Source organism: Perognathus longimembris, chromosome 7 (genome assembly GCF_023159225.1).
Source record: "Perognathus longimembris pacificus isolate PPM17 chromosome 7, ASM2315922v1, whole genome shotgun sequence".
In the NCBI taxonomy this organism is placed as follows: domain Eukaryota; kingdom Metazoa; phylum Chordata; class Mammalia; order Rodentia; family Heteromyidae; genus Perognathus; species Perognathus longimembris.
Window position 1 is genome coordinate 73,492,841 of NC_063167.1, and position 26,381 is coordinate 73,519,221.

At 44.8% G+C, this 26,381-nt stretch overlaps 2 protein-coding genes across 2 annotated transcripts; one reads left to right on the plus strand and one right to left on the minus strand.

Moving 5' to 3' along the window:
• Positions 1 to 4,130: 4,130 nt before the first annotated feature.
• Positions 4,131 to 6,880, minus strand: LOC125355744 (protein FAM90A27P-like). Its single transcript, XM_048352156.1, has 5 exons — positions 6,765 to 6,880; positions 6,111 to 6,304; positions 5,534 to 5,645; positions 4,727 to 4,930; positions 4,131 to 4,157 (listed from the first exon to the last, which is right to left on the minus strand). The coding sequence occupies exons 1-5, from the start codon at positions 6,828 to 6,830 to the stop codon at positions 4,131 to 4,133; spliced, it is 603 nt and encodes a 200-aa protein (XP_048208113.1). The 5' UTR covers positions 6,831 to 6,880.
• A 4,644-nt stretch (positions 6,881 to 11,524) lies between these two features.
• LOC125355745 (mitochondrial import receptor subunit TOM22 homolog) lies at positions 11,525 to 12,686 on the plus strand. The gene is made up of 3 exons (XM_048352157.1): positions 11,525 to 11,718; positions 12,344 to 12,378; positions 12,487 to 12,686. The coding sequence occupies exons 1-3, from the start codon at positions 11,525 to 11,527 to the stop codon at positions 12,684 to 12,686; spliced, it is 429 nt and encodes a 142-aa protein (XP_048208114.1).
• Positions 12,687 to 26,381: the final 13,695 nt, after the last annotated feature.

Genomic DNA, 26,381 nt, shown 5'->3' on the forward strand with positions numbered 1-26,381 from the left:
TCTGGTGACAGGCCTGGCTCAGGGACAGCTGTGGTCTTCCTGGGACCCTGAGGTGGTGGTTTCCCACTCATGGATGAGGGCTGGGGTGAGTGAGGGCAGGGCAATAGAAAAGGACATAGGCAAGAGGACCCAGAGGGTGGGAGGTGAAATGACTTTGGAGGAGATTCTCAGAGGCTCAGAAGTTTGTACCATGTTTGCTCCATCTCACCCCATGAACCTGAAGCCCAAGGTTTTCTCCAACAGCAGTGATGCAGGGTTCTGGGCATCCCTGGACCAGGAAATTTGTTCTGGTAGACACCAGGTTCTTCACAGTCTCCTAGGTTGGTCCCTGGCTTCGAGAATCTTTAAAGGGGCACCTCTTCCTCCATGTCTGAGCCCTTGCCTCAGGGGGACCCAGAGAAGAAGCTCGTGATGTGGAATCGACGTTAGGCTGGTGCCAACTGGCTTAAAACGCACAGCAGCGCGCGCTCAGGGGCACGGCTGGGGAGGGGCCTTTTGCAGACAGAGGCTGGCTGGGAGAGAAGAGGGGGCGTGACAGAGCCTCAGTGGGTGGAGCCAGGAAGAAGGCGGGGCCTAGCTTTCAGTGGGGGCCAAAGTGGATGGGTTGGGCCAGGACCTCAGGGGGCAGAGCCAGGAAGAAGACTGGTCCTGGCTTATTTCAGAGTGGGTCAAGGGCAGGACCCAGGGCAGAAGGCAGGACTTGTGGAGTTAGGGTACATATTCCATAAATGATATTTGATCCCCTACGATGTGCCCGGGCCTTGTGATGTGTTGTAAAAACTTCAGTAAATAGGGCTGGGAATGTGGCTTAGGGGTAGAGTGCTTGCCTTGCATGCATGAAGCCCTGGGTTCAATTCCTCAGCACCACATAAACAGAAAGCCGAAAGTGGCGCTGTGGCTCAAGTGGTAGAGCGCTAATCTTGAGCAAAAGAAGCTCAGGGACAGTGACCAGGCTCTGAATTCAATCCTCAGGACTGGCAAATAACAACGAAAAAAAAAAAAAAGAAGAACTCCAGTAAATAGAGTGGTAAACCAGTGCCTCATAAATTTCATTGGCTACTTATATTTCCTCTTTTAGTTACTGTCTGATTTTTACCCCATTGCAATGTCTACTGTGTTGTTCCTATTCCTCTTTGACATTGTAGCTATGGTTTGTAAGAAAATACTTGCTAAGCATGGCAATTTTCCTAGTTAAAAATTTTTTGGGGGAGGATGGTGATTGAGTCTGTGCTTTGTTATGTAGCCCAGGCTGGCCTCAAACTCATTATCTTCCTTCCCCTGATCCAAAGAATAGTGCTGGAATTACAAGCATGTACTAACATGTCCTGCTCCATATTTTTGGATATGTTGAATTGATATTTGAGTTCATTTTTACTATTTCTACTAAAATTTGAGCATAAAGGCTCACAACAACTGTGCTCTTCCTTTCTGTAGCTTATTTCAAGTTATACCACCGGCTATGCATAAGTTGGATCAGACTCTAAACTTGTTTGTTTGCAGCAGAAGTGGGAGGCTGCAGAATGGGAGTAACTGCAGTGTAGATCAGAATCTGACCCTCAAGCCCCACATGGACCAGTGGGGATGAGATGAGAAGGGACTTCTGGAGCTCTGGCCCAGGTACATCCACAGAGGCATGAGCTGCCTCAACATGTGCCAGTAACAAAGAACAGACAATTACCTGGAGGGTCTGCAAACCAGGTACCAAGTTGAAGCACCTCTCCTAAATGTGGGGGAGTACCAGTGACTTCTGCAGCCTTGGTTGCTGCATATGCCCTGTCTTGTGCCCTCTAAGTGCCTTGCATCACTTCATCCAGCAGGTATACAGGGACTAGGCTACCTCCTTTCCTGTCAGCTTGGGGGGTCTGGAAAGCATTCCTGCCTCTTGCCTCCTTCTGCCATAGGTGCCGAGTGTGCTAAAGAGGGCCAGCTCCAGGTATTATTAAGAAGGGGCTCTCCACATCGCCATCAAGATTCTCAGAACACTGAGGTGAGCAATCATCCTAAGGTAGACAGTGGAGATGGCCTGTAAATGACTTGCGACTTGGGACCACCTCCCCATTCTCCAACTTTGCGGGCTGCCTTTTGAATCACCCCGGTGGATTCAAACTCCCAGTGCAGGCCTTCAAAGGCAATTGAAGGTTCTGATGAATCAGGACTAAGGCTCAATTTGATGTGTTTCAGAATCATTGGGTTCTGATGGAATAATACAATGAATTTTCCATATGAATATAACACTATTTTGAACTGTGGGGGATTCAGGTGATTTTAATGAAGAGAATTAGGAAGCGAGCTGCAATCAGAAATCCACACACACAAGCCTACAGGATTCAGCGCCACCTACCTTGATGAATATGCACAGAGTGACACAGTGTACAGAGTATTGCCTGAGTGGTGGATTTAGAACCATCTCTAGATACTGCCAAGGTCTTCCTATGATGCTATGAATCCTTTGGTAAATAGAAATGATTTTTTGTTTTATGACTTACCTGGTACTTGAACCCAGAGCCCTGGAAGACCCTGAGTAGCTTCTTCTTCTTCTTTTTTTTTTGCCCGTCTTGGGCCTTGAACTCTGAACCTGGGCATTGTCCCTTAAACTCCTTTTGCTCAGGGCTAGCACACTACTACTTGAGCCACAGCACCACTTCCAGCTTTTTCTGTGATTAATTGGAGATAAGAGTCTCACAGACTTCCCTGCCCGAGCTGGCTCGGACTGGGACTGAGATCTTTGGATCTCAGTCTCCTGAGTAGCTGGGATTACAGGCATGAGTCACTGGTGCCCAGCCCTCAGCAGCTTTTTGCTTAGTGCTAGCATCATACCAGTTAAGCCACAGATCCACATCGAGCTATACTGGAGCAGTTAGATTTTGAATAGCTATTATTATTAGTAGTAGTAGTAGTTCTGGGATTTGAACTCAGGGCCTGGGCACTGTGTTGGAGCTTCTTTTGCTCAAGGATAGCACTCTACCACTTGAGTCACAGTACCACTTTTGGACTTTTCTATTTATATGGTATTGAGGAATCAAACTCAGGGCTTCATGCATGCTAGGCAAGCACTCTACCACTAAGCCATATTCTCAGGTCCATGAATAGTTATTTTTGAAAAAGTTTCTCATGGACATCCCTGCATGGTCTGGCTTTGAGCCTTGATCCTTAGGTTTCAGCCTCCCAAGTAGCTAGGATTATAGGCCTGAGCCAAGAAATGATTTGGTGAAAGACAAGCACTACTGAGACAGGAAAAATGTGGACATGCAAGACATATTTAGACAAAATTTTATTAGCAATATAATTGTAAATATGTATTTACATATGAATAAATTCACCAGGTAGGAAACCAAGCAAGCATTGGTTTCCACAGACAAAATTGAGTGTCACATCTCCCCATCAGGGAACTGCTGAAAGACAGTTTCCAAAGATACAGCCATTATACCACTACCTAAAAGTTATCTGTAGGATTTCAGGTACATGAAATTAGAGTCCAAAATCATTTGAATAGTAACTTAACTCTTGAGTAAAGTCATATTCCACTTTATCTTTGTTCTTAGATTCTCTGAATGTGGCATGAACTTCTGTTGGATTCACTGTGGCAGTACTTTTTGTCTCTTTCCAGAAGCCTCTGGAACTCTACCTCTTACCTTTACTCACAGATTTTTTAATGTGTGTGCTAGTTCTGTTGCGTGAACTCAGGGCCTGGGAATGTTGTTGAGCATTTTGTGCTCAAGGCAACTACTCTACCACCTGAGCAACCACTTAACTGCCAGTGCTTTTTTTTTGGGGGGGGGGCGGTTATTGGAGATAAGAGTGTCAAGGTCTTTCCTGCCTGAGCTGGTATGATCCATAGTCCTCAGTTCTCAGCATCCAGAGTTGCTAGAAATATAGGCATGAGCCACTACCACTCAGCTTTTTACTCAGTTCTAAAGCTGCAGAAGGTTGGGATTTAATAGGTAGTCAGTATCCCTCTGTCTTTTTGATGCAACAGAGTCTTCTCTAAGTCAGCTGGCAATAGACATTGAGTTTTTCAGAAGAAGGCTGATTTGATGTCACTCTCCTCAGAGAGCCTGAGATCCTCATGCAGGACATGGTGTGAGACCACAGAGCTGTGTCCCTCAGCCTTGCCCAGCATAAGAAGTTTGCTAGCAGAAGGGCTGGCCTTCTCTGGACTATGGGAGGAGGGAATGATCAGAAACCTAGAGGTCCACGTGTCATGGTGCAATCTTGTTAAGACCATTCTGAGCGGCTGGCCTGAGCAGTGGCTGGACACACGGTTCTGGGTGCCAGTGTGGGGCTGGTCAGATTGCATTGGAAGGAAGTCAGGTAATGGCTGGAGTTGAGAGCTTGCCACCTGGCCAGCTCTCTGCTTATTGGCCTGGGGAGAAGCTTGTAGATCCAGTGTGCTCATACTGAGAGCTCCTACTGAGAGCCCTGCTCCTCCAGTGTTGTGCCCAGGGCTTGGGCTGGGGAGAAGTCTTTGTTTCTTTCGGGGGTTCTGGCCAGTCTGCATGGGTCCCAGGGCAGCTCTCTTGCCTGGGGTTTTGGATTCATGGCATTCTCTGCTTACTGTCTCTGGGAGGTAGAGCTGTTTCTCCTCAGGAGACTGGGCTGGCCTTGGTTGCCAGACCACCTGTCCCATGCTATGCATTTTGGTGGCAGCCTGGTCAACAACTTGGCCAACTGTCCCTTGTTCTGTCAGCTCAACATGGAGAGCAGGATCCTGTCTAAGGTGCCTTACTGCCAGCAGGGACTTGCCCTGGATCACCCCCTGCTGACCTGGACTGTACCCTTGTGAGATTGCAAGAGTAGGTCCTTGGGTGGGAGGCACCAGTGGACGTGTGGGTGTCCTATATGCTTTGTTGGCAAGAGACTGGCTTTCTTGAATCAGATTTGGGATGGACCTCTTCCCTTTTCCATGGTACAGGGTTGGTCTGGTTGGTTGCTGCAGGAAAGACAAACACATCCATTATTCGTGGGTACATGTGCCACATCAAATGAAACTCAAATTTATTCAAATAGAGTGGACCCAAGAACAGTGAAATGAAGAGCAAATAAAGGGCCAGGGTAAATTTTCAAGAAGAGCAAGAAGGCATGGGTTCCCCTTGGAAGGCCCAGATGTTCAGGCCACTGAGATAGGGAGATTGCAAACTGTACTTAGCCTGGGAATGGCTGGGTTGACCCTAGGCAGAGAAGTCGTTATCTCCATGGATATGGAGGAGTATAGGAAGTACCAACTTGGTTGTGATAGGGAACAAGCCACTAGCAACAGGTGGATGGATTGTGTGATATAATGTCTATAGTCACTGTAAGTTTGACATGGGTGAAATGACTAAACACAATTGGCTGGTCACTTTTGTGTGCCATGGTGGAATTTTATATCCCATGCAAACATTCCTGAAAACAGATGATTCATGACCCACAGGTCAATGAGGCTACAAGTGTGCATGTGTGATATGAACTCATCTTCCTGAAGAAGGGACATGGAATGAAGCCCTCAGAATGACTGAGAAGAGGAAAGGGGCAGGGTACGTGGGAGGACACTCACCCTCAGGTAGTTACAGGACTCTATCACTTCTGGCCAATTGTGCTGCTCCTTCTCCTCCTGGGGACTCCTGGGAACTTGTGGGAGCACAGCCTTTCCCTGTTGCTCTGCTAGCCTGAGGAATAACCGAAGTTGAAGGTTAAAGTCTGTTCCCACCTACATATTGGAACAAATTCTTTGTTCCTTCAAGAACTGAGAGTGTTTCACTGGACCCCAGGTTATAGTGCTAGGATGCAGGCAGAGTGTTCACCTTCCTCTTGTCAGACCCTTGCCAACATCCTGGACCATTTTTATGAAGCATAAATGAGGTTCACTGGGAATTTATTGTATTTTCTCAGTCAAGTACCTAGTTGTACTGGCTCCTCTTACTCACTGACTAAATGTTAGAGACATCAACCATTCCTGCGCTCCTGCCTTTTGCACAGCTTCTCCGGGGACATGGAAGCTCTTGGCCTTCTCTCCCTACTTGGCCCATTATTGGGTGGACATGGCTGTGCAAGTTGGGGATGGGAGGATGGAGAGATATTGGCCCTAAGTCTCAGTTGCTGCCATTTGTTTATACCTCTACCCATCCTCTCACCATCTTGTCTGTTCCTTGTGACCTACAGCCTGGTTCAAAGGTCTTGACTCCTGGCGATTCAGTGATTTCTGGTTCTTCATTTTCTCTTTCTTGAGGCCCAAGGGCATGAGAATCACGGAACCCTGGCAAGATTTGATTGGACACTTCTTGCTCCTTGCATTGTGGCCATAGGCACTGCAGTTTTTACATTTCACCTGTGAGGGAAACAGGACAGAAGTGGTTAGAGTGACCATGCAGACTAAGAGCACAGAAGAGTCAATCTATATACAGATCTTCCCGTTTTCATTTCAGTATTCTGTCTACAAAGGGCACTTGGAGGCTTACTTCTTGTTAATTAAAAAAAAACACACAAAAAAGATGTGTATTCTTAAAGTCTTCATTGAGAAGGGCCACATGAAGTAATGTTCTGAAGCAACCAACAGACAGAACATATCCAGTATTTTAACAGTAATCGGGAGAGCTGGATAAGTGGACATGGATCAACTGAGGTTGCCATTTTTGGTGTCTGCGTGGCTTCACGTGCCAGGTAAGGAGCCATGGAGTTGAGAAGTGGAGAATGGGAGAGGACAACTCCACAGGACACTAGAGTGCTGGCTGACCACTTGTGTGATTTCTGGAGCGTGTGATGCTGGAGGGTCCCAAGCTCCTATTTACCCAGAGATTCTCCTCTTCTGGTGGGGGAATGCTGAGCTGCACTGGTCTCTTCTTCTGCTGCATCATTTTCACAGTTTGGGTGATACTGCTTCTGGGGAGTTGAGGGCCACGGGAACCACAGGCCAGTTGGCTCATCTTTTTGGGGTCAGTGCAGCATTGGGCAGCTACTTCTGGTCACTAATGAAGAGCAAGTATTTGAGTTTTTGATCAGGTGAGTTAAACACTTGAAAGCATTAGATGATAAATATCCATTGTGAAACCCCATGTTCTGGAAATGAGCAACTACTTCCCCCTCAGAACTCTGGTACTGAGAAGGTTATTTCCCTGAAATGCCAACTTTCTGTTGTTTCCATCCAGCACAGAGGAAAAACTCAGGTCCCTGCCCAAGTGAGTCAATTCCTCTGAGGCTAGACTCCACTTCTAGCTGCTTGTATTTGAGACAAGATGGTCCTAAATAGCTCAGGTTGGCCCTGAAATTCACTGTACTCAGTATAAGCTAAAGCTCCTGGCTGGCTAAAATTCACCAAATTTTAACTCAGTTGATGAAGCAGCCTGGGTTCATGTATTGTGCAGTTACTTCTAACCCCCCCCACCCCCCGCCAAGAAAGAGTAGAGAAGAAATTAATTAAAAACACAAATCCTACCTGAGAGTTAGGGTTATTCCAGCTGTGAGCAAGTTCCACCTAGGTGGAGGTTGGCCCTGGGTAAGCAGCATGGAGCCACAGCATCTTCCAGGAAGCTGCAGAAAGAGCAGTGGTGGAGTTTGCTATTCACATTACTTTTCTATTTTCAAAGGTGGGGCCAGAGGGAAAAGTAAACCAATCAACAGCCTATCCTATCCACCTCCCACCCTGCCCAGAGGAAAAACAAGGTGGCTAGTGGGGTTGTTTACCAGGCTTTTCAATACAGGGATACCAGTGATGCAGGTAAATAGAAATATGGGTGCAGGTATAGTTTCATGAGAAAAGCATATGTATGTTTGCCAGTCTATGCCTCTCTGCACCTCACCTGCCTCCATTGCTCAGGAAAAGCCAGCCTTGTGTGGGGCACCCTGAGTGTGGTCTGGTCTGGCCTCAGAGCATGCAGTGGCCTCGAGCAACACTATATTCTCATACCCAAAGTCTTCCTGCAGTGCAAGCAGAGATTTCTCTAAAGGATTCTCCATAGGCCCCTCCTTCCTTCTGGAACAGCAACACAGAGGTTTGTAAGAAGATCTAGGGCAACTCAGTACCTAAACCATCTGGCATTTTCTTTTTTGTTTTAGAACAATTTTTTTATTATTAAATTTTATCGATAAGGTGATGTGCAGAGAGGGTATAGTTACATAATAAGGTAGTGAGTACATTTCTTGTCATATTTGTTACACCCTCCTTCATTTTCCTTTCTCTTCCCCAGTTCAGATAAGCATATATACAATATCCGGTGTACCAGAATCATATACAGTGACCACAGGGGGTACGTCAAAGGAAATTCACCTAGTACATTAAACATTGACAACAGTAAAATCCTCCTGTTTCCATCTCTTGGAGTTCATTTTGCTTAGCCTCATCTTATATAATCATACGTATGTAGCTGTTGAGCTATTGTGCTCCTGGCAGGTCTATCCTAGACCTTTTTATGTTTATTTAGTAATTGTTTGGTTTAGAGAGATGTAAAGTCGCTTTAGAGAGATGATGTAAAGTGGCATTTTCAAACTAGTGGAAGAGGAAAAAAAATTCAAACCAACAAATGAGAAAAAATGAAGAGGAACACAAGATGTGTGGAGTTATGGCTCTGGCTCACTGGGGAGTATTTGGGCAACAAGCAGAGAACTCTAAGCTTATTAGTGTCCAGACAACCACCACAAGAACAACCAGCAAGAAACCATCAAAAGGGAAATCAGTTTATTTTCTTGAATTTCTGTGGTGAATGGGAATTATTGAACAAAGCATTGGATATGCCTGTGTTGTGGTCCTAGAACTTGAACTCTGAGCTTGGTTGCTGTCCCTAATCTTTTCTGCGCACAGCTAGAGTTCTCTCTTGAGTCACAACTCCACTTTCTGCTTTTTGGTGATTAACTGGAGATAAGACTGTCACAGAATTTCCTGCTCTTCTAGCAACAATGATCCTCAGATCTCAACCTCCTTACTAGCTACTATTACAGACGAGCTGCCAACACTTGGCAACCATTTTTTCTCTTGAGAATCCAGTTTCCAACCTATGCTTCACCTGTGTGAATCACATCCATTTAGATGAAGTTTCAGGAGCAAAAGAAAGTTCCATGTACTGTGGGGTCCCTTTCAGTCCATACACCTAAAGAACAGTGTTACCCACTCCTAACTTGGTGACTAGAGAGCAAACACAATTCATACCACATAGTTTATTCCCTTGACTAGATGCTGCTTTTTCAGTTTAGGATGTTCTACATTTCCAATAGAAACTTGATTAGAGCAGTTCTGTTATGTAGCACTGAAGATTACTTTTTGGTCTAGTATTGTGGTACCTGTAGGAGACAGCTCAGGTAGTTCACGGAAGCTATCCTTATGAAACAGGAGAGCTATCCTTATCCATTGCCAGACCAAGCATCTCTATCCTTTATTTATTTATTGTAAAGGCATGTCCAGAGGGTTTACAGTTACATAGGTCAGGTATTGAGCACATTTCTTTTTGAAGTTTCACCTCTGCCCTCCTTTTCTCCCTCTCTATCCCTTTAGAAACATTTCATTTTAGAAACATGTCTCTTGACATGTGTATACTGAGTAAACAAGGTTGGCATTGTTAGAATGACGTCTTTTTCCTGGACAGGCATTGAGGAACAATATGTATCAAAGGTTTGTAAAACAAACACAACAAGAAAACCTAGAAATGGGGGAAAAAAAGAAGAAACAAGAGCACCTAGGCATCAGGGAGAGAGAAGAGTAGGGCGAGGAAAGATGGGGTGGAGGCAAATATCAGTTACAGCAGAAGTGAAAGTTCTAGGGTCAGGAGAACTGACTCATTTTGTCTTCGGAGGCAAATGGCTAGAAGTGTTTGGTATTGAGAGAAGCCAACAGGACATAGGCTCATGGCACCTGGGTTCCTTCATTCCTGGAGCTTTCCTCAAGGTATTCTCCCAGGCTGGCTCTGTGTCAGTAATAATACTCCAAAAGAAAGGACCTTTCCATGCAGTGCTGTGGGACAGCCCACTTCCTTGTCCAAATTAGACAATTTATTTTATTTTATTTTTTTGCCAGTGCTGGGGCTTGGGACTCAGGGCTTGAGCACTGTCCCTGGCTTCTTTTTGCTCAAGGCTAGCACTCTACCACTTGAGCCACAGCGCCACTTCTGGCTTTTTCTATATATGTGGTGCTGAGGAATTGAACCCATGTATATGAGGCAAGCACTCTACCACTAGGCCATATTCCCAGCCCCCAAATTAGACAATTCTTCTAAGACTGAGCTCTACCCTTTGCTTGTGTGTGTGTGTGTGTGTGTGTGTGTGTGTGTGTGTGTGTGTGTCAGTTGTGAGGCTTGAACTCTGGGCCTAGGTGCTGTACCTGAGCTCTTCTGCTCAAGGCTAGCACTCTACCACTTGAGCCATGACTCCACTTCCAGTTTTCTTGTGGTTCATTGTTTTTTTTGCCAGTCCTGGGTCTTGAACTCAGGGCCTGAGCACTGTCCCTGGCTTCTTTTTGCTCAAAGCTAGCACTCTACCACTTGAGCCACAACGCCACTTCTAGCGAACCCAGGGCTTCATGTATGCAAGGCAAACACTCTACCACTAAGCCATATCCCCAGCCCCTCTACCCTTTGCTTTACATCTTTGAAACAAGGTAGGTTTACATAGCTCCTGTTGTCTCAGAAATTCCTGTTACTCAGTATGAGCTGGTGCTGGCAGGGTAAAATTCACCAAACCTGAGCCCACTTGATAGAGAAACCTCACCATGTATTATACAGTCACTTAACTTCCTAAAAAATAGCAGAGCGAAGAAATTTAAAAAAAAAAAAGAAATCCAACCTGAAAGTCAGAATTATTCCAGCTGTGAACAAGTTCCACCTGGGTAGAGGTTGGCCCTGGGTAAGCAGCATGGAGCCACAGCAGCTACCAGGAAGTTGCAGAAAGAGCAGTGGTGGAGTTTGCTATTCACATTACTTTTTTCAAAGGTGGGGCCAGAGGGAAAAGTAAACCAATCAACAGCCTATCCTATCCACCTCCCACCCTGCCCAGAGGAAAAACAAGGTGGCTAGTGGGGTTGCTTTCCAGGCTTTTCAATACAGGGATACCAGTGATGCAGGTAAATAGGAATATGGATGTGTTATGCCAAGTCGTGAAACGACCACCAAGAAGGCCACCGAGACTCAGACATTCCGAAATGCAAAAGCCAGGCTTTATTCAGGCGAGCTGCAACTCGGGCCTCGTCCTACCCACCGACACAGCGGAGGTTAGGAGGAAGCCCCGAGCTGCGATTGCACAGGGCTTATAAAGGCAAAAAACAAAGTTACAGCCATCAGGTGTTCAAGCAAGCGAGATTAGGACACAGGTACAAATCTGGGCTCAAGGCACTCTGGGGGCAGTTAGAGTTAAGCATTCCCAGTGGTTAGAGTTCTCAACCGGCTGGGCCCTAATAAGCTTGTCCTGAGTTTGCTTACAGGGCCTGCTTATCTCAGGTTCACGTGGTAAAGTGGGGTTCGTGTGGTAAAGTGGGGCCTGACTTCAAAGTCTGGCTCTTCAGATGCAGGTATAGTTTCATGAGAAAAGCATATGTAGCTGCTCCCTTCCGCTTCTGGTGTCCCTTACAGCCATGGCCGCCGCCGCCACCGGCGGCGCTGGGGAGCCTGTGTCCGTGGACGAGCTGCTCCCCGAGCTGCTCCCGAGCGACGAGCTAGACGAGACCCTGTCGGAGAGACTCTGGGGTCTGACGGAGATGTTCCCAGAGAGGATCCAGTCCACGGCCGGAGCCACCTTTGATCTCTCCCTCTTCGTGGCTCAGAAAATGTACAGGTTTTCCAGGGCAGCCTTGTGGATTGGGACCACCTCCTTTTTGATTGTAATAGGGAGGCCAGATCTGCCCAGTGCCATCAACAGCTGTGGAGGGACTTCAGGTTGACTCCAGCTCAGATAAGAGCAAAAGCCAACTCCATCTCCACTAAGCCCCACCCTATTCAGGGAAGCTCCCCTTTACTATGTAGATTGACTACCTGAGGCCTGGGAGCTTCAAGAGAACCTGTGTCCTCTTTATTATGATAAGTTATGTAGATTAACCACCTGAGGCCTGGGAGCTTCAAGGGAACCCCTATGAGTAGGCATATCCGCCTGCATCATGTGAGCCCCGCCAAATCCATGCGTCAATTCTAACTAGAATGATAGGTTAGTTCAAATAAATATTATGAGACAGACTGTAACTCTATTGGCCACCTGCGTGCGGCCTAGCATGCTCTGTAAGTATTGTATCTTCATTGGTCACCGGCGTGTGACAAGTTTGTCTGTGATGTTTGCCTTATAACCAGGCTGGAAGGCCACACGGACACACGCGGTCCCAGCTCCCGAGTCTGGGCTGCAACACGTGCGGGCGGCTCCAGCTCCCGAGTCTGGGCCCTGACCTTGCACTCGTGGTCGGCAGTTTCAGCTCCCGGGTCCGGGCTGCCCCCAAGGCCGGTCAGTTCACTTTTTGTTCACTTTTTACTTCCCCAATAAAACTGTCTTTTTGTCATCTTGTAGCTGGAGACTGTGGTGGACTCTTGGGGGGACCCCGTTTCATTGTAGTGAACCCCCACTCTACTTCAATGATCCTGGTTCTTCCTGTTGTCTTTGAGACAGAAAAATTGCAAATGGAGCAACAGCAGCAGCTCCAGCAGCAGCTCCAGCAGCGGCAGATACTTCTAGGACCTAATACAGGGGCTGTCAGGAGGAATGCCAGGAGCCCTACCTTTACTTCCTGGAAAAATCTAGATTGTTATATTTGAGAAGTCTAGGTGGGAGAACTTTGAGATTCAGTTGTGTTTGAACTGCTGATTATTTGGATTTCTTTTTCCTTCTTTTAAATTTTGGCACGATGATCTATCCAAACCTGATGGGGAAAATTCTCCAGATCTCCTTGTCTCAAGAAAAGACTCCCAACCTGCAACTATACCCTCCACGCTGTCCTCATTCTGATACCACAGTGCAGCCATGTGGATGGTTACTCCAGCACTGGCTCTCATCCCTTCAGTAAATTGCTCTCCTTATTCCCACTGTGGGGTAGAAACTAAGGCCAGTGGGAGAGCCCCACCCCTGGCTTTTTTTTTTTTTTAAGATGGAGATGTTGGGGATGAACATGCACACCATACAAAACTGACGAAATGCATTGAAGCAGTAGTACACAGCAGCCCCCAGGGATCTGCTGGAGAGGCGCAAGGCTTGCTGAAGCCTTAGCCATAGATGGGGATGGGGACTGTGGAGGACAGAGTAGGAGCTCATTTCCTCCATACATTTTGGCTGTTAGACCTATGTGTGTGTGTGTGTGTGTGTGTGTGTGTGTGTGTGTGTGTGTGTGTGGTGTCTGTATGTTTAAAAAAAAGTCAGTGCTCACTTTTTGTATTTAAATATTTAAAAAAATGATTCCACACACACAAAAAAAGCATATGTATGTTTGCCAGTCTATTTCTCTCTGCACCTCACTTGTCTCCGCCCAGGAAAAGCCAATCTTGTGTGGGGCACCCTGACTGTGGTCTGGTCTGGCCTCAGGGCATGCAGTGGCCTGGGGCAACACTATATTCTCATACCCAAAGTCTTCCTGCAGTGCAAGCAGAGATTTCTCTAAAGGATTCTCCATAGGCTCTTCTTCCCTCCTGGACCAGAAACACTAAGTTTGTAAGATCCAGGGCAACTTAGTACCTAACCATCTGGAATTTTACATCTAAAAACTAGTGGAAAAGGAGAAAAAATTCAAACCAACAAAGGAGAACAAAATGAAGAGGAACACAACATGGGTGGAGATATGGCTCTGGCTTGCTGGGGAGTATTTGAGTGACAAGTAGAGAGGCTTTGATCTCATTCTGCAGACAGCAACCACAGTGAACAAGAACTAAAACAACCACAATGAAAAACAACACTAAGCCAGACCCTATGGCTCACACCTGTTATCCTATCTACTCAGGACGCTGAGATCTGGGGTTTGTTATTCAAAGCAATTCTGGGCAGGAAATTCTGTGAGATTTTTATCTCCAATAAACCTCCTCTCTGAATATTTGGGAAGTGGTGCTGTGGCTCAGGTGGTAGAACAATAGCCTTGAGAGAATGAAGTTTAAGTTTGATGATTCCTTACTGATTTTAAAGTCTGATTAAAATGTAACTGTTGAAATGTAGCATGGAAACCTTTCTTACCATTCTATTACATTCTCTGTCACCCTTCAAAATGTTTTATTTATTTTTGCTGGCCCTGGGGCTTGAACGCAGGGCATAGGCAGTGAGTCTGAACTCTTTACTCAAGGCTAATGCTCTACCACTCTGAGCCACAGCACTACTTCTGATTTTTTGGTGGTTAATTGGAGAAAGAGTCTAATGGACTTTCCCACCTGGGCTAGCTTGAAGCATGATCCTCAGATTTCAGCCTCCTGAGTAGCTCATATTACAGGCATGAGCCACCACAGCCTGGCCAAATGTATTTTCTTCTTTGTTTCAATATCAAAACAATGTTTTTGTTCCTTTTTTACTGTCAAGATGATGTACAGAGGGTTAGTTACATACTTAAGGTAGTGAATACACATACATTCCTTGTCATACCTGTTATCCCCTTTCTCATTTTTCTCCCTCTTTCCCTCCCCCTTGCCCCTCACCCCACCTCCTTGCTTTCTTCATTATTTTTTCAAAAACAAGCAAACAAACAAAAAATCTTATCCTTAATGTACATTGTTACTCTAGTCTACAATGCTTATGTCTTCTATGATTACTAACTGTAAAACAATACCTTCCAGATCAGGTGATATATACATATACATCTCTTTTCTTTTGCTTAATGTAATCTGTTCCTTCTTTTTCTCTAATTTTCCCCCCTCCCTGCTGCCCTTGAGTTGCTTAGTTTGTTCTCATCAGTGCCCATTGCAGTTGTTGGGCCCTTTCTACTGTATTTCTCCTCCCATTTTCCATTCATTCTGTGCTCTCCTCCCAGCTTCCCTCAGATTGCATCTGTGTACATCTTGTGTGAGGTAAAGGGTATGGGATCCTTTAGTTTCTCTAAGATTGATTATGAAGAAGTCTTTTGCTTCCTTATCTTTGGTGTTCTTTACAGCCTGGATATTAAATTATGTACATATGATTTAGTGTTTGTGTTTCACTTTTGGGTGCCTTTCTCCCAAGGCTGATCCTTTTTTTTTTTTTTTAATCTCCCTGTGAAATGGTACATTGGGTCCTGCTTTCTTTGTGGTGTCTCTTTGTTATTTATTCCTAACATCCACATATCAGGGAGACCATGCACCCTTGCTCCCTATGTTCTAGGCTTGTTTCGCTCAACATTATTTGTGAAACACTATTTTAATTGTTAAGTTGTAATAATGAACTGAAACCTTCATAATATAATGATCTCACCTGTAATGTTTTTACAGATTTTTTTTTTTTTTTTTTTTTTTGGCCAGTCCTGGGCCTTGGACTCAGGGCCTGAGAACTGTCCCTGGCTTCTTCCCGCTCAAGATTAGCACTCGTGAGCCACAGCGCCGCTTCTGGCCGTTTTTTCTGTATATGTGGTGCTGGGGAATCGAACCTAGGGCCTCGTGTATCCGAGGCAGGCACTCTTGCCACTAGGCTATATCCCCAGCCCTGTTTTTACAGATTTTATATCAGTGTATTTTACAAATATAATCATCCAAAAATATAGAGTTGTGTTTCTATCTTCTGCTTCACTGAGGCTCTGTCTTTGTGAATCGTCTCATATTTGGGTGAGGTGTAGGCTTTTAAAGGAAATTAAAGGCTCTAAGAATCTGGGGTATGACTCAATGTGAAGTGTTTTTCGAATTATTAAATTCTGATGGAGTGCCACAATCAAAAGTAGATGAAACTTTCATATGAAAATCAGCATCGTGGTGGGTGGAAATACAGCCTAGTGGTAGAGCACTTACCTCGCATACATGAAACTCTAGGTTTAATTCCTCATCACCACATATATAAAAAAAGCTAGAAGTGGCACTGTGGCTCAAGAGGTAGAGTGCTAGTCTTGAGCAAAAAGAAGCCAGGGACAGTGCTCAGGCCCTGAGTCCAAGCCCCAGGACAAAAAAAAAAAAAAAAAAAAGAAAGAAAGAAAGAAAGAAAAAGAAATCAGCATCGTTCTGCACTGTGGAGAACTCAGGTGATTCCAATAAAGGGAAATTAGGAAGTGAGTGCCCACAGGGAATCCACACACAAGCCCACAGCATTCACAGCCACCTGCCCTGATAAATATTCAGAGTGACTCAGTGGGCAGAGTCTTGCTTAGTGTTTTTTTTTTTTTTGGCTAGTCTTGGGGCTTGGACTCAGGGCCTGAGCACTGTCCCTGGCTTCTTTTTGCTCAAGGCTAGCACTCTACCACTTGAGCCACAGCGCCACCTCTGGCTTTTTCTGTTTGTGTGGTGCTGAGGAATTAAACCCAGGGCTTCACGCATGCTAGGCAAACACTCTACCTTTAAGTCACATTGCCAGCCTTTAGTGGTGGGTTTTGAATAAGCTCTAGATACTTCCAAGTTCTTCCTACCAGGCTTTGAAGTTGTTTTTTTTTAAATTAAGAATGATTATACCAAAAAAAAGAATGATTGCACCAAAAATCAGCACTACTGAGACAGGAAAATATAGACGCTCGAGCTATAGTTGGATGAACTTTTACTTATAATGAAATTAATTGTAAATCGATATTTTCAGTCCAATAAATATAGGCCTTGTAGAAATGCAAGTGATTGGCGGTTTTCACAGCCACAATTGTCAAGTTTCTTCCTCTCAGGTCAGAGCACTGCTGAGAAGATGCAGAGTTTCAAAGATATAATCATTTTGACACCACCACAGGTGACATTTTAGATGCATTAAATTAGAGTCCAAAATGATGGTATATTAACTCAATTCCCTAACAGGGTCATATGATCACTTTCTGTGTCAGTGACCTCAGATCCTCTGTAGGGACAGTGACCCTTTGCAGGATTCCATGTGGCAGTGGCTGTGTGTCTCTTCCCAGAAATCTCTGGGACCCTAGCTTTAGACAGGCTTAAAATTGGGGAGCATCTGGAATTCCTCAGGCACAGTCTGTATCTCTCAGTCCTCCAGGTCTCAGTGCCAGGATGCCCTTCTAAGTCAGCTGTCACTTTGATGCTGCAGAAAAGACAAATACTTTAGTTATTCATTGATACTTGCTCAACATCCAATGAAAACACAAATCCTTCAAAGAGACATGAACCATATTACTATAAAATTAAGAGGAAAGTTGAGTGTTGGTGGCTCATGCCTGTAATTCTAGCTAATTGGGAGGCTAAAATCTGAGAGCTGTGGTTCAAAGCCAGCCTTGGCTGGAAAGTCTGTGAGATTCTTTCTTTCTCTCTCTCTGTCTTTCTTTCTTTTGTTCCCTCCCTCCCTCCCTCCCTCCCTCCCTTCCTTCCTGTTAGGTTTTTAAAGTAGGTAGCCGGTAAAGGAGAACGGCACGCGGTATTCAGGCAGGAGAGAACGTTTATTACCGAACTGCTGGCCTGTGGCCAAGATGATCCATGGCCGGAGAGAAGGGAGAGAGAGAGAGAGCGACCCCCACCCAGCCCTGCTTTATTTAGGGCAGGGGCAAGGGGTGTGGCCAGGTGGATTAGGAGGTGACCTCAGGGAAAGAGGAGGTAACTGCCTCCAGGTCTGCTGGTTACCCAGGTAACTGGGTGGAGACTTAATGAGGTGGGGGCATCTGCATGTAGCCCTCAGGGAGAGGACCTAACACTTCCCTCCTTCTTTTCCTGGTTATGGAGCTTGAACTCAGGGTCTAGGTGCTGTCCCTGAGCTCTTTTTGCTCAAGCCCACTACTCTTTCACTTTGAGACACAGTACCACTTCTGGTTTTCTGGTGGTTAATTGGAGATAAGGGTCTCATGGACTTCCCTGCTCAGGCTGACTTTGAACCATGATCCTTAGATCTCAGTCTCCTGAGTAATATTATGGACGAGCCACTGGTGTCCAGCTCTGTGAGACTCTTATCTCCCACTAACTATCAAAAGCTAGAAATGGAGCAGTGGCTCAAAGTGGTAGAGTGCTAGCCTTGAGCACAAAAGCTCAGGGACGGTGCCCAGGCCTTGAGTTCTAGCCCCAGGACTGGTGTGTGTGTGTGTGTGTGTGTGTGTGTGTGCGCGTGCACGCACATACACACCTACACACACACACACAAAGAAATTGAAAGAAAAAGTAAAAGAAATTGAAAGGAAAGTAATGATAAGGGGCCTTCTTTACTGGGAATGAGAAGCTATGGGTCCAGAAAGGTAAGCCTTAGAAATTCAAACAGCTCCAGTCAGTCTGTGAATTGAAGGGAGAATCCTACTGAAAAACCTTTATAGTTATAACTACTGAAATGAACATGAAGACTCATCCCAATGGTGATAAGGATCAAATCAGTTGTCAATGGCAGAATAAATTATGTGAATTAAGTACACATATAACTATCCTGAGTTGTACATTGTTTAATTGAATAAAAGCATCTTGCTAGTCACTTTGGGGCAGCTTAATGGAATCCCATCACCCACCTGAATGTATTCATGACTGCAAATAAGGAAAACTGAGGTCTGGGCCTGTAGGATACCCTAATGGAAGTATATATTAGCCACTAGAACTCACCTTGAACTCACCTTCCTGAAGAATAGAAATGGAAGTGAACACATCAGGATGACTGAGAAAAGGAAAGGAGAGGGCACTATAAGGAGCAAGCCACTAGCAACAGGTGGATGAGTTTTGTAATATAATGTCTATAAGTCACTGTAAGTTTGACATGGGTGAAATGGCTAAACACATGGCTAGTCACTTGTGTGCCATAGCGGATTTTTGTATCCCATACAAACATTCCTGAAAACAGACGATTCATGACCCACAGGTCAATGAGACTACAAGTGTGCATGTGTAGATATGAACTCATCTTCCTGAAGAAGGGACATGGAGTGAAGCCCTCAGAATGACTGAGAAGAGGAAAGGGGCAGGGTACGTGGGAGGACACTCACCCTCAGGTAGTTACAGGACTCCATCACTTCTGGCCAATTGTGCTGCTCCTCCTCCTCCTGGGGACTCCTGGGAACTTGTGGGAGCACAGCCTTTCCCTGTTGCTCTGCTAGCCTGAGGAATAACCAAAGTTGAAGGTTAAAGTCTGTTCCCACCTACACATTGGAACAAATACTTTGCTCCTTCAAGAACTGAGAGTGTTCCACTGGACCCCTGGTTATAGTGCTAGGATGAGGGCAGAGTTCACCTTCCTCTTGTCAGACCTTTGCCAATATCCTGGACCATTCTTATGAAGCATAAATGAGGTTCACTGGGAGTCCATTGTCTTTTCCCAGTCAGGTAGCAAGTACCTGGCCCCTCTCATGTTCCCTTCCCCTGTGAATGCTAGGTACTCCAGATGCCTGTTGCAGACAAATAGAGAGCCCATGTGCTGGAATGGGAATTTTTTTTTTTTTTTTTTTTTGGCCAGTCCTGGGCCTTGGACTCAGGGCCCGAGCACCGTCCCTGGCTTCTTCCCGCTCAAGGCTAGCACTCTGCCACTTGAGCCACAGCGCCACTTCTGGCCATTTTCTGTATATGTGGTGCTGGGGAATCGAACCCAGGGCCTCATGTATATGAGGCAGGCACTCTTGCCACTAGGCCATATCCCCAGCCCGAGTTTTTGAGATTCTTATCTCAAAATAACCACTTCAAAGCTGAAAAAGGTGCTGTGGCTCAAGTTGTAGAGCCCTAACCTTGAGTAAAAGATTCAGAGACAGTACCTAGGCCCTGAATTCAAGCCCCAGGAATGGCACTGGCACACACACACACACACACACACACACACACACACACACACCCTACATACATGTACAAAATCATCATATATATCCTTAAATAATCTGTTTTTATTAAAGAGACATAGCAAGACTATTTAAACACATTTGTTCAGATATCAGTGGAAGAGGTAAGCATTAGAATTTGAGGGAAAGAGGGGCTGGGAATGTGGCTTAGTGGTAGAATGCTTGCCTCATTTGCATGAAGCCCTGGGTTCAATTCCTTAGTACCACATAAACAGAAAAAGCCAGAAGTGGTGCTGTGGCTCAAGTGGTAGAGTGCTAGCCTTGAGGGACAGTGCTCAGGCCCTGAGTCCAAGCCCCAGGACTGACAAAAAAAAAAAAAAAAAAAAGAATTTGAGGGAAAGAGACAGCAATATTAAAATTAAATCAAATCTGAGAACCAATCCAAGAGTTAGGACATGGTACCAACCAATATGATTGAGCCTAACTTGCCTTACTCAAGGGTCACTTGTTTTAGAAAAATGAAAGGAAAAACCAAAAAAGGCAAAAAGCAAATGAAGTAATTAGTGAAGCTGCCAAAGATGGGTTCCGGTGGCTCATGCCTGTAATCCAGCTACTCAGAAAGCTGAGATTTGAGGACCAGGGTTCAAACCCTGGGCAGGAAAGTCTGTGAGACTTATCGCCAATAAACTACTCAGAAAAAGCCAGAAGTAGAGCTGTGGCTCAAGTGGTAGAATGCTACCGTTGAGCACAAAGGGCTCAATGACATTGGCCCTGAGTTCAAGTGCTAGGACTGGGGAAAAAAAAATCAAAATGAAACCCTGAAATTACCAGAGACAAGTTCATCCTTTCCTACCTCATTCCCCATTCATCCATCATTGACCACTTTGGTTAGTAGTTCAGGTTGGATGATGGATGGTCTGTTTGATATGTCCATGTTCTAATCTCCAGAACTTCTGAAGTTTCCTCGCATGGCCAAAGGAATTTTGTAAATATGACCCAGTCAAGAAGGTGAGTCTAGAAAAGAATTTGAGGTGCCAGACTTTGAAGTCAGGCCCCACCACGTGAACCCCATTTTAGAATCGAACCCTGAGCCAATCAGATTTGTACCTGTGTTCTAATCTCGCTTGCACAGCTGATTGTTGTAACCTTGTTCTTTGCCTTTATAAGCCCTGTGTAATCACAGCTCGGGGCTTCCTCCTAACCTCCGCTGTGTCGGTGGGTAGGACGAGGCCCGAGTTGGCAGCTCGTTAAATAAAGCCTTGCCTTGCTTTTGCATTTCGGAGTGTCTGAATCTCGGTGGTCTTCTTGGGGGAGGTCTTGCAACTTGGCACAACATTTGGGGTTTCGTCCGGGATAGCCCCAGAGACCCCGAGATCCCAGACTCCGAAGGTAAGAAAACAGCGCTGTTCATTTGTCTTGTCCTGTAATGTGCCTGTTTGTTTGTCTTGCTTTTGCTTATTTCTTGAAGGGGTTGTCGAAGCAGATGTACTTACTTGACAATCCTGGTGAGACCGGGGGATGTCCCAGACTCTTCACCCTTAAAGGGGGATCTCTGGAGCCCCGCTTTCAACTTGAATTCACTCTTTCTGCATCCTTGCAGGAGGTTGTGGGCCAACTCGGGTCCATTCCTTCTGCACCCTTGTAGGAGGTTGTGGGCCAGCTTGGGAGATCTCCAACTCGTAGCTTTTCTTGTTCTCAGGCCTGTGTGTTTTCCTCCTTTTTTATTGTTTTGTTTTTTGTAGCCTTTTGGACTGAACTTCTGATCAGAGCTATGGATAACGTTCTATCTTGAGGACCTCCATCTAGCCCCCTAGACTTGATCCTAGCTCACTGGAGGGAGGTTAAGGAGATAGCTCAGAACCAAGGTGTGGCCCTTAAAAAGTAAAAGTGGATCACCCTGTGCAAGTCAGAATGGTCCACCTTTGAGGAAATTGAGGGAGCTTTGACATAGGGAGGAAGCACGGAGGAGGAAATGTTTCCCGCTCCATACTCCCCATCCCAGTTAACTCTACAAGAGGAGGACTCTGAGGAAAATGTTTCAGCTGTGCCCTCCGCTCTGGAGGGTCCTGCCCAGTCAACTCGCCAGCGCCGACAGCCCAGGACACGGACGCATCAGCCCCAAGTCCAAGTCCTGACCCGCAGCCGCCGACGGGGTGGATGTAGGGCCAGCCCAAGCCACCCACAGGTGGCAGGGAGTGACCTCACCATGCTGCGTTGTCATCTCTGTGTTGTTTCTTCTTTGTAGGTTTTTTTGTAACAGTTTCCAGCAGGCCCACAGAGAAGCACAGGTGATTCCTACAAGTTTGTCAAGATCTAATACTGACCCTTAATAAGTTCCAGATTAACCACGGTGGAGGGGACCCTGGACGGCATCGCCACTTGGGTTCATTGCTTCCACGCCAGGCCAGCTGACCCCTTTGCCCTGGATGACCGTGATGGAACATGGGAGGTCTCCAAGCACCCAGCTGGGCCGCTTCGCCTTCGCCTCAAGAAAAGAAAGTTAGACTGAATATTGTTATAATTTTCTTTTTGCCTTCTTTCCTTACTACCCTGGCTAGTGTTGATGTTATTTTGGCAGCTCACTCCAAAGTGAGGTGAATCCTGCAGTCCCTTGGTAAAGTAGACTAAGGTTATAGGTTCCTGGCTAGGTAAGGTCAATGCCCCTGAGTCAGCCTGAAGAAATTACAGAAGATAGATGATCTTCACCCATCAGCCCCCCTTTAAAACCGAGGGACCAGAGTTATTTTCGGATACTACTTTTGGCCCTACTGGCCCATGCCTTACCTCTATATCATCCCCTAGACATGCAAGCCATTGAAATGGACAGAATGGAGCCATGATTGGCTCCCAAGGTACCAAAAAGAAAAAGGGGGAAATGAGGTGCCAGACTTTGAAGTCAGGCCCCACCACGTGAACCCCATTTTAGAATCGAACCCTGAGCCAATCAGATTTGTACCTGTGTTCTAATCTCGCTTGCACAGCTGATTGTTGTAACCTTGTTCTTTGCCTTTATAAGCCCTGTGTAATCACAGCTCGGGGCTTCCTCCTAACCTCCGCTGTGTCGGTGGGTAGGACGAGGCCCGAGTTGGCAGCTCGTTAAATAAAGCCTTGCCTTGCTTTTGCATTTCGGAGTGTCTGAATCTCGGTGGTCTTCTTGGGGGAGGTCTTGCGACTTGGCACAACAATTCACTTGCCAAAGAACAAAAGACAAAAGTACACTATGAGAATGAACCTATTCTGAGAAGAAAAAAACTTGGGCTAAATTATCAGAAAAACTCAAGGTAAGTCGTACAAAGCAGTCCATCTCCCGCTTTGTTTATTGATAAACAAAGGTGTAATGTGGTTAGCAGCCTAATTGCCAACAACAATGGAAGAGCAATCAGACTTATCTGAACATTCTGCTGAACAGCCCACCACAGACAGCTACATTAGACTCAAGCTGGGTATTTCCCTGTAAGACAGACCTGGTTCTTGTAAATTATCATGTTTTTACTCAATGCAATTCTAGTAATCTTTATGTAAGAAAAAGGCAACTTGTTTTACTTTGAGTGATCTATGTAGAATGTGTGAAAGTTGAAGAGGGAGGAGAGGGTAAGGAAAGGGAACCGGGGAAGAAGACAGGACAGAAAGATAGAAAGAGCATCTGATAATTTAAAAATATGTTTGCCAATTGAGAGAAAAAGAACATACTTCTCAAATTTGGAAACACATACAATCAGCTCTCCTAATCAATTTGCGGCAAATATCAGAGTTGAAAGCATACAGATTATAACTTGAGCATAACAAATGATGCCACAAATCAAACATGAAAATAAAATAAAATGAAAGATAATAAAACATAAATTATAAAAATAATAAGCTGGGTGCTGGTGGCTCATGCCTGTAATCCTACTCAGAAGGTTGAGATCTGAGGATTGCAGTTCAAAGCCATGAGACTCTTATCTCCAATTAACCACCAGAAAACTGGAAGTGATACTGTGGCTCAAAATGGCTCTAGTCTTAAAAAAAAGAGCTCAGAGTCACAGCCTAGGCCCCAAGTTCAAGCCCCACAACTGACTAAATAAATAAATATTCTCAATAAAATAAATAAAAAGAAGGTAGAGAACTATCTAAACATTTAAAATAATTCACTGATCCAAAGGAAATCACAAGGAAAGCCAGATAGTATTATGTTTTTTGTTTTTTTTTTTACAATGATTAATGGTTTTTGCTTCCTCCACTTGAGAGTCTGGGGACTTATTATTTGTTCTATAAAACACAGGATATATCTCTGTTGATTTGGTTTAAAAAATCTGTCATACTCCCTTCACACAAAATGCAATTCTCTGATGTGTTGCAAGCTTCTCATTCTTGGAATCAATTGAATATCTGTCCAACATTAACAATGTCCCACTCTCACCTAAATTAGCTCTTTTTGATCAAATGGTTCATATTTTTAAATAACTATAGAAGAAAAATAGATTCAGTCATCTTATTCCAGATTTATATCATGGCTATCAGTTGCCTGGGAGAACAAAGCTCACTTTTCTGAATGCTAAAACAAAAGTTTATGATATAACATTGTAATGAAAATTAATTTCAGAACCTTAGTCATAGGCCAGGCACTGGTGCACACATGTAATTCCGTCTAGTCAAGAGGCTGAGAGCTGAGGATTGAGTTCTCAGCCAGACTGGGAAAGACAAATCTCTGAGACTCTTATCTCCAATTAGCAGGTAAAAAAGGATGTAGAGGTGTGAGTCATGTGGTAGAGTGCCAGCCTTGAGTGAAAAAGCTAAAGAACAATGCCCAGGCCCCAAGTTAAAGCCCCAAGACTATGACACGCACACACACACACACACACACACACACACACACACACACACACAAATTCCCTTTTTGTCCCACAAACCAAGTAAACTACCAAGTAAGAAACCTGAGGGGAAAAAAAAATCTCTATCTTCTATCTGCTCTGCAGAGAGAGAGAGAGAGAGAGAGAGAGAGAGAGAGAGAGAGAGAGAGAGAGAGAGAGGCCTTGAACTCACTCAGGGCCTAGGTGCTGTTCCAGAGCTTTTGTGCTGAAGGCTAGGGCTCTACAACTTGAGTCACAGCTCTACTTCTGGTTAATTGGAGATAAGAGTCTCATGGAACTTCCTGCCTGGTCTAGCTTTGAACTGCAATCCTCAAATATTAGCCTCCTGAGTAGCTAGGATTACAGGTATGAGCCACTGGCACCTAGTTTGATTTTCTCTGTATTTATTGTGTTCTCCTACCATTTTCCATACCTTCAGTCTATGTACTTTTCCAGTTTTGTTGCTGCTTTTTACCTTTCCACATTCTTTCCTTTTATTATTAATTAATACATTCAGTTCTAATAATTCCTAAATTCCTGGTTTATCTTTTTTTTTTTTTGCTAATCCTGGGGCTTGAACTCAGGGCTTGAGCACTGTCTCTGCCTTCTTTTTGCTCAAGGCTGCTTAGCACTCTGCCAACTTGAGTCACAACGCCACTTCTGGCCTTGTCTATCTATGTGGTGCTGAGGAATCGAACCCAGAGCTTCATGTATACAAGGCAAGTACTCTTGCCACTAGGCCATATTCCCAGCCCTCCTGGTTTATCTTATAAGTATTTTAGCATCTTTTTAAAATTTTTATTTTTTTTCCAGTCCTGGGGCTTGCACTCATGGTTTGAGCATTGTCCCTGACTTCTTTTTGCTCAAGGCTAGCACTCTATCATTTGAGCCACAGTGTCACTTCTGGCTTCTTCTGTTTATGTGGTGCTGAGGAATCGAACCCAGGGCTTCATGCATATAAGGCAAGCACTCTACCACTAAGCCATATTCCCAGCCTGCATCTTTTATTTTCTATTCTTAAGGGGGATATATTGACATTTCCAAATATTTTACTATATTTCAATCACAAGTTTGTTTTAAAAATAATTCATTATTACAGACTAAAGCTTTCTCTCCTCTGAACAGTGATGGCATTTATGACCTCAAAAGAAGACTCCCACTAATAATACCCTCACTGAAAACTGAATCACATTTAAACCCTCATTTAAAACCAGATCTACCGATTCTGAAACTTCTCACTAACTGAATCCAAAATTGTTGAAAGGGTTAAAAGGCCGAACAAAGATTTCAAAGTCTGATTTTAAATAATGACTGATGGTCTTGGAGGAGATTCAGATAAATGCATGAAGTAAAGCAATTAATTCAAGACTTGGATGCTAAATTCAGCAATTTGCACGACAGGTTCCCCTGAAGCACTGAGATTCTGAAAACAACCAGATAGAAATCTTGGCAAAAAGAAGGTCAATAAAAAGTGGAAAGCATCACCAATAAAATAGACCAAGAAGAAGAAAGAATACCAAGGACTGAAGACAGGCTGAAGAATTATTACATTCTGATGGCAATGAACAGAAAACCACTCATGACCACCATTTGGAAGATCTCTGAGACATGATTGAAAGTCCAAACCAAAGGATTCCTGGGGTAGACAAGTAGCTGAGATGAAAATAAAAGTATAGAAAACAAATTCAATGAAATGATAGCAAATTCAGTAGCCCAGTCATGTTTCTTGTAAGACTTGACTTCTTTGATCACTTGAAATCAGCTCTGATACTAATGAATGTACAGCCTCTGCAGGCTGCCAGAGCTCTGCTTTCTCAGGAGACAGAATGAAGGTAATTGAAGGTTATTGAACTGACACAATCTGTTCATTCTAAACAGTGATA

Bases quoted from the DNA above. Each gene is read 5' to 3' on its own strand.
- LOC125355745 (XM_048352157.1), top strand. From the start codon at position 11,525: ATGGCCGCCGCCGCCACCGGCGGCGCTGGGGAGCCTGTGTCCGTGGAC. The intron at 11,719-12,343 runs GTACAGGTTTTC...CGTGGTCGGCAG, and splicing joins CTCTTCGTGGCTCAGAAAAT to TTTCAGCTCCCGGGTCCGGG. The intron at 12,379-12,486 runs GTCAGTTCACTT...GTTTCATTGTAG, and splicing joins CCGGGCTGCCCCCAAGGCCG to TGAACCCCCACTCTACTTCA.
- LOC125355744 (XM_048352156.1), bottom strand. From the start codon at position 6,830: ATGATGCAGCAGAAGAAGAGACCAGTGCAGCTCAGCATTCCCCCACCA. The intron at 4,931-5,533 runs GTGAGTGTCCTC...TCTTTCCTGCAG, and splicing joins AGTCCTGTAACTACCTGAGG to CAACCAACCAGACCAACCCT. The intron at 4,158-4,726 runs GTAAGGCACCTT...CTCCTCCCATAG, and splicing joins AGGGCAAGTCCCTGCTGGCA to TCCAGAGAAGGCCAGCCCTT.